At 32.3% G+C, this 7828-nt stretch overlaps 1 protein-coding gene across 2 annotated transcripts; it reads right to left on the bottom strand.

Annotated features, from left to right (window-relative positions):
• Window positions 1-2376: 2376 nt before the first annotated feature.
• Window positions 2377-5821, bottom strand: RpS11 (ribosomal protein S11). Of its 2 annotated transcripts, none has more exons than XM_088191411.1 (4): window positions 5787-5821; window positions 5174-5302; window positions 2752-2957; window positions 2377-2566 (listed from the first exon to the last, which is right to left on the bottom strand). In XM_088191411.1, the coding sequence occupies exons 1-4, from the start codon at window positions 5796-5798 to the stop codon at window positions 2443-2445; spliced, it is 471 nt and encodes a 156-aa protein (XP_088047537.1). In that variant the 5' UTR covers window positions 5799-5821; the 3' UTR covers window positions 2377-2442. The 2 variants fall into 2 exon arrangements, with proteins under 2 accessions (XP_088047537.1, XP_088047538.1); XM_088191412.1 differs by lacking the exon at window positions 5174-5302 and adding an exon at window positions 4986-5108.
• Between the last annotated feature and the right edge of the window lie 2007 nt (window positions 5822-7828).

Genomic DNA, 7828 nt, shown 5'->3' with positions numbered 1-7828 from the left:
ATGGTGAGCGAGGGCATGGGAAGGTAACGGTACCTTTGGCAGGACTATCATCATAAACAGTCCACCGTGGGCACATTCGCATATTGTAATGGCGATAGTTCGTGCCCTACTCGCGACCGGAGACTTATCGGCCCGGGGCTTTTTCCAATTTCAACCAATTACTCATATTCAAAATGTTCTCAACGTTGCACTGTCTAGCGATTCTGATTCTCGTCACTTTCGCAATCCCGAGAATCCAGACTCACTTTAATAAGTCCAAGGAATCGAGATTTTATAAGTATATCGCAAATTTTTCATGTACGTTTCTTATAAAGGTAAATAAATGAGAAATACATGATTTCTGATATTTATCTACCTGGTGTTCTCTCCTTAGTCCTATCTTTCTTTTTCGCGAAATTGCCTATTGCTTTAATAATGCCTTCAATAAGTCCGTTGCAGATTTATAATTTTTTATAAGACTCCTAAACATTTTTAATAATAATGGAGAATTTATATTATTTAATATTTGCAAAAGTTAAAAAATACTCGAGCAGTCAACATCGTAGCTACATGCCTGAATATAGAAGTTACAATATTCTTTCTTCTGTAGGCCCGTTCCAAAGATCTCAACCCGCTTTAACCCTTCCGTGCCTGTGGGGTCTATTGACTCCAGTAAAGTAAAGTAAATTTTTCAATAAATATAAATATAGTCATAAATCTTTATTATTTAGTTAATAAAATAATAATGGGACACTACTATCTAGTTCCCCTGTTCCTAAAACACAATATAAAAATTGTTGTATGTTTTAGTTCTACTTAAAAATCTTGAACATAGCATTTATTTTTAAGCTAAAATTATTAAAGATAATGGTTAAAGCAAGCCAGTACTGTCTGAAGCGCTATTCCAGTAAATTATTTAGAAACAAAATAATGTTAGTTTAAAAACATTGGGTTTTATAAATAAAGCCGTACCATGTCTATTTAATGCAACTTATTTTTTACATACTTGTGAAATGCTGCGAACGTTGGAAATAGAACGAATTTCTACCTGAATTGTACCAAGGCACGACTGGATCGATTTGTGTTGAACTAGCGGTCATATGTATTTTTTATAAAATAAGTTATTTGTACATATTATTAACTATTATAAAATTAGCTTACAGCCTCAGCGGCGTCTCCTGAGATCGGGTTGAACTCTTAATTTCGAACTTCATAGCTAGACCAGAGTTAACGTATAGGGAAGTGGTTGCTTCCACGATCTTTGCTCGGTATGTCTTAGGTCAGGAGTATCTGGTAAAAATACTTCATTATAGTTCTCAACAGAAGTTTATTTCGAACACAAGAGCTTGACGTACGCTCATATACGCCAGTTGAGATATAGATTTTTTTGCTCTCCCTACAAGTTGAATTATATGGAATTACATTTATCTCCTGTTGTATGTCAAGAACATCCAACCACGAAAAAAGACTTGTGGTAAAAGTGTAATAAGTGAGTTATCAATCTTTACGACTTGCCGAAAAAGTGCATTATGACAATCTGAGATTCAAACAGATTATATACATGCATACCCAAATGCTATATTATTGACAATTGCTGGCAAAACCATTTTTATATGAAAGACCATTCTTAAATTGTTAATCAAAATTAATTTTATTCACAGTAAGTAAACTTGATTTTATAAAAAATTTTCTTCCACTTTCATCCCTGATTAAAACCTACCTAGTATATGTACTTATTTATAAACCTCTTTCCGGAAGTGTTCATTTAATAAATTGTATTTGCTCCAAAATAATGGTCTACAATTTCTTTAGAATTGGAGATTTCAATCCAATTCTAGATTACATAATATTTCAATTTATATTAAAACCAGTTGATGGATTTAATCCTGTCAATTTGGTGGGTGTCATTAAAAACAGGTATAGTGACCAGATTTTCAAAAATAAAAAAATAGTGTTAATATATTTGCATTGAACAAATATCAAGTCGTAAAATAAAACAGAAATAATACTGTGATACAAACCAAATCAGATACTGGGCAATTTGACGCGAGCCGTAAATCTACTGTTAAATATTTTCAAGTAAAATATCAGTTTAATAGTGATGTTCAATATCTTCGTTTAATAAATTAGCCTTCTATCTCAAAGTTATTGTTCATATTTTAATTTATACAATTACAAAGCCAGCATCTGTGTATCTGCGGTAAAAATGTATCTGACAAAGAAATCAAATAGAAAAATTAACTATTTTATGGAAAAAATAGCTCTTACAATGAAACAATGACATAATCCAAACAAAAAATGTACCTATAATAATTAAAAGCTTTTCCTTCTTAAGTCCTTAATTGTTTTAAATAAATACTCTTCTTTGCTTGAGGGGTTATAAATCAAACAAAAACATTAATTTGAGCACAATTTGAATTTATTTCAAAAATGCCATTTTTGTCTTATCAGCTAGTTGGTTGCTTAGAATTTCTTGAAACTCTTTTTGGAGCCCTTGCTTTTGTTAATCTTCAACACGTTGAACCTCACAGTTTTGGAGAGGGGTCTGCATTCGCCGATTGTCACAACATCTCCAATCTCGACGTCCCTACAAATAAAAATAGTCATGTCAATAAAAAAACTTTAAAAATGATCCACATAGTCGTATAAAATGAAAACATCAGAAATTTTGGTTTAGAAAAACGATTATCGTCAATTTGGTGTCAGAAGACCGTCGTTGTATCATCATAAACATTTTATATTATTTATACATAAATCATTTTTATTAAATACCTGAAGCACGGAGAAAGATGAACGGACATATTCCTATGTCTCTTCTCGAAACGGTTGTATTTTCTGATGTAATGCAAGTAATCTCTTCGGATTACAATAGTCCTTTGCATCTTCAATTTTTGTACGACTCCAGTGAGGATACGCCCGCGGATCGTCACATTACCAGTGAAGGGACATTTTTTATCAATGTAAGTTCCCTCGATTGCCTATCAAAAAAAATATCAATTAACAAGAATTCAATTATTAAATACAATATACTTTATTTATTGATATTAATTTTAGAGTAATTAATCAGTAGGGACGTATTCGTCTTCAAATTTGTATCAGAAGACCGTCGTCTGAATCATCATGATATAGTTTAATAATAATAATAATAATAGAAAATCAGAAACACATGCAAATATTACAATATAGTATACTTACTAATGTTGAATATGAACCGAGGGTTAATATTAAAAGCATACAATATTTCCTTAATTTTTAAATTGTAAAATTTTATAAATAAAAACAGTTAAAAAGGAAATATTGTATTACACTACTAGTACGAAAACCACAAAGTTAGATAAAAGATGAAAAATAAAATATTAATTGAAACTCAATTACAGTACTTTTACAATATGATAACACCACTAAAACTGTTATAATTAGTGGAATCGTCTAATTGCTAGAGCACTCCAAACACTAATTAGTAATAAAATACTTGTAAATCTTACCCTTTACCAAGATGAATAGCAAGATTGTTTTAGTTAGGTGCGAGATAATGATAATATAAAAAGGAATGTTATTATTTAAGTAGATTGATTATGAAATACTTTTACTCTAAATGTAATGTATATTAAGATATGTCAAGGCTTTGTTAGTATGGCAAGAATATGTTGGACAAGTAAATTTTAATTGTTATATATATCTGAATATATCCCTATAGGTATGTTGGGAACTTCGCAATTTGCAATGATTTAGAAATAAGGACAACACAGGATGAAATAAAATGTATGATATATTACAAATTTCCTATCAAATTTGTAATTTACGGCAAGATAGTTAACATATTCTCAACACGAATGTTTTTAATTCAAAATCTATTTTATGTAATTAAATATTATTTCATGAATATGTAAGCATTAAATTATTTTACATAAATAATTAATATAATGAGCTATTTGAAATGTAATATACTCTCAAATTTAAGAAATTGTTCATATGCCTCTATCTACAATTGTAGAAAATAGTTTTAAAGTTGATTACTTTCCTTGCTATATATATATATAAAGGTTAACGTGTTGTATCCATGAAGTCTTTACATGACAAATTGCAAATGGAAACTATGAAACATGTCCATATTGAAAAATACTTTTACGGATCAATAAAATTAGCATCAACAATGATGTATTATTAATAGTGGTTAATAATGTACTTATAATGAGTTATGATGATATTTACTTTCTCAATGAAAAAGGTAGTGCCATAATTAAACCATAGTTTTATAAACATTCAAGGAAAGAGCAGGGTGCAAGTATCAACATCCATTGTCTAGTTTATTTCTCACAAATCCTAGGGAATATATCCCTTATCAACATTTTTATTGGGGATCAATCAGGTCGAGGAAAGCTTGAATATACTGGTTAACATCGCTTAACGAGATTCCATAGATGCATTGGCAATCTGGAATTTCATAGGATACATGTTTTTTATTTATTTCTTTAGTTATATATGTAAATATATAACAATATGAGGTACCTCAAAAGAGTTAAAGATCGACCGTGATTTGCATCATATAAATAATAATATTGCAAATGACAGCTCAGTAACACAACGGATAAAGATGCATCTGACATTATATAAATATATTTCTGTACATAAAATTATCCACTGCACGTCGAGAGCAATTATTTAGAAGCCTATGGTTACACCCCCATAATGTATAGATGAAAGGAAAATAGTAACGGATTACAAAAAAAATTTAATTGAAAAGTATTTTAATTCAACTAATAGACACTGCAACTAAGGCATAGTGAGATTATTTATTCTAGATCGCTATCAAATACCATCAATCCAGATGTCGATTACTAACAATTTAAGAGATTAACAATTAAAAAATTATACCAAGAAGTTGATAAAGACACATGTATTTATGACACTACCGATAGTTAGTATGATAGATGAAGACTGTTAGTCGTCGAAACGATCCCCCGACAGCACCTCCGATGATATACGCCTGTAACTGCAATTCTTACCTCGCGCGGGGTACGGAAACCTAGTCCGATATCGCGGTGATATCTCAAAAACTTTTTCTTCAACCCCCCTTTCTTGTTGGCGTTGACAGTCGGCTGCTTAGGGAATGTCTTTCCTAGCTGTTGCTGTTGGCAAAAACAATCACTACGTTACACACCATGCACACACAAAGCGTGGCACTACCACATACCTCCCGCGGGGTCTTAAATCCCAACCCCACATCTCTGTGGTAGCGCATACACTTACGCCCCTTCTTCACATTTACGCCCTTCTTACGGTTTAAGAACACCGTCGGTTGCTTTTGGAACGAACGCTCGTTCTGGAATTTTATATTAAACGACTCCGGTGAGGTGACAATTTCGATTACACGAAAAATCAACCCAAAGGTTGCAAATTATAATACATCAAAATAAAATGAAACAAACCGAATCTCAACTGAAAGTTAATAACAGTGCAATGAAAAATAAATTATAATTAATACATTTTTAGGTTATGTTGACGCTTGTCAGCACTGCGGCCGGATCGAGCGCACTGAGCTTCAAAACCCGAAATCATCGCTTTAATATTGATTTTAATCGGTCTTTTCTTCGCGATTGGCTCTCTTCCGCCTTCGCTAACGTCAAATAAAGTGGAGCGTCAGTCTATCACCACGTGGCGATGAAAGTCGATCTAGAAGACGCTCCGAAAACGTTACGGCGCCTTCCTTCAGTGCGCGGTTAGAAAAAATATCGACCATTCCGTATTTTGAGGCAAATATAAGCACGGACCCTCGAAAAGTTGAGTTTTATAAGACAGAAGGTTACCTGGTCCGCCATGTTGCCGCCGGGCTGAGAGAAGGAAGGAGAGAAGAGCTGCCAACATAACCGAACAAGTCTAGCAGATAATAACACAAATATTTTTGACCATAATTTTAAATAAATTTTAATAAAACTATTGCACAAATAACTATCAAATAAATAATCTGTTTATTTTAGAAAATAAAACATTTTTACTAACGTAAGGAATATTTTATAAAATTATTGTTTTTAATTTTCTTAGATAATATTTTTATGTTGAAATTTGTAAGCAGATTTAATTTTTAGTGTTTTATATTTTTAAAATTTTCATATTTGTAGCTTGGTATCTTTTAGAATTAAATTTGTTACTATTTAATATTGCTTAAATATACATATACACAGTGGTGCGCAACTACAATTTTTTTAATCAGCTCGCATTTTAGTACCTCCCTCCCCTCTCTTGATTTTTTAAAACATTTTAAATATTCTATAATAAAAATAAAATAAAATCTATTACAAATAAATGTATTTATTTTCTATATATTCATTCTAATAAATATGTTGATTTACATTAAATACTTTCACCGTAGCGGGTCTCACACGTTAATAATTATCTGAATTGTGTTGATTTCGGAGCCATGATTGAACAAATAGTGTAGGTATAGCGAACCTAGGGTACGCGTGCAAGAAACGGCACGTAAAACAATTTAACTGGCACGTGAACGATTTACAGATTTTTTTTCTAATATATAACTTATGAATAAAATATCCAGACTTTTCATTAAATATTTTAGCGACGGGGGCTGGTGATGGATGGCAATTAGACACAGATTGAGCCGCTGCAGTAATGTTTTATTGAGTTTTAATGGTTGTTTACGTGGTGAGTAAAATAAACAAGACGGGCGCGGGACGGCACGCGTTTGAGCGCCCGAAGATTGCCAGTTGAGAGGATCCGTCACGCTACCCAAGTGCCGCCAAGTCTTGGCCAAAACAAATTTAGGCTCCCACGATCTTTATTTTTTTCGTTCACGTAGAATTTATTGCTCGGGATTTTAAAAATATTTAATTATCATCCTTAATGAAAATTATCGACAGTCGTTCTACGAAGGAAAAGTATAAAAATAGGCGGGTAGTGAGAGGAAAGTTTGGAAAACGGAATAATTAAGGATGGAATAGCGCAGTCCGCGAAGTCTCAGACTGGTAACTCTGAGGTTGCAAGTTCGAACCCCGGCAGCGGCACTTGAATTTTTATTTATAAAATTGCACTAATATTAAAAACCGGCCTAAACTGCAGTGATATATATTGATTTTAAATTATATTACACGTAATAATTTATAATTAATAATATAGATGTCACCGATTCCGAGACTTTTAGTCTGGTAGTTAGTACTTACGTGTAGGTATTCATTATGCCTAACTGACTTACCCAGTTGGTACAGATTTAACTCGTTGTAATGCATTGGGCTTACGCCTGTCAAGTTGCAACGGAAGATTTAGGGCAGCAACTGTTATGCAACTCGAGTTGAAAATTCGTTGCATACTAGTCACAGACACAACTAGTTTGCAATCAAATTAAAACCTCATACCGCACATGAGCGCAACCGATTCTGGATCATTCGGAGCAAAGTTCTCTACAAGTTTGTAGTCACAAAGCTGTTTTTCGCAAAATGTCAAGTAGTAGTTCAGATGAAGAAGACATAATTGGCTATTATCAATACCGCAAAGTACGAAGAGCATTAAGAAGGGAATATTGGTATCATCCCTATACACAGAGAAATATCAAGTCAAATCTGTTTACAGCAGCAGAACAACTGAATCAAACAGACAAAAAGTTTATAACATTCTATAGAATATCCAAAGATTCTTTCCTGGAATTGTTGAGGATGCTTACTCTTTCCATAAAGAAAATGAACACAAATACGAGGGAATGTGTGACTGCAGAAGAAAGAATATTAATAACTGTGAGGTAAGATTTTCATTATTTTGATCCAAATACAAAATTACAAAACTCCAATAAAGAAGTAAACATTACATTTTAAACTATATATGTATCTTATAATAGTTTCTA

Source organism: Plectrocnemia conspersa, unplaced genomic scaffold, assembly GCF_051122295.1.
Source record: "Plectrocnemia conspersa isolate PC_06_02 unplaced genomic scaffold, ASM5112229v1 ptg000009l, whole genome shotgun sequence".
NCBI lineage: Eukaryota > Metazoa > Arthropoda > Insecta > Trichoptera > Polycentropodidae > Plectrocnemia > Plectrocnemia conspersa.
This window is presented reverse-complemented; position numbering and strand designations above follow the sequence as displayed.

Coding starts and splice junctions, on each gene's coding strand:
- RpS11 (XM_088191411.1), bottom strand. Junction 2,958..5,173: donor GATTTAAGACCCCGCGGGAG/GTATGTGGTAGT, acceptor TTTTTTTGATAG/GCAATCGAGGGAACTTACAT. Junction 2,567..2,751: donor CATCTTTCTCCGTGCTTCAG/GTATTTAATAAA, acceptor TTTTATTTGTAG/GGACGTCGAGATTGGAGATG.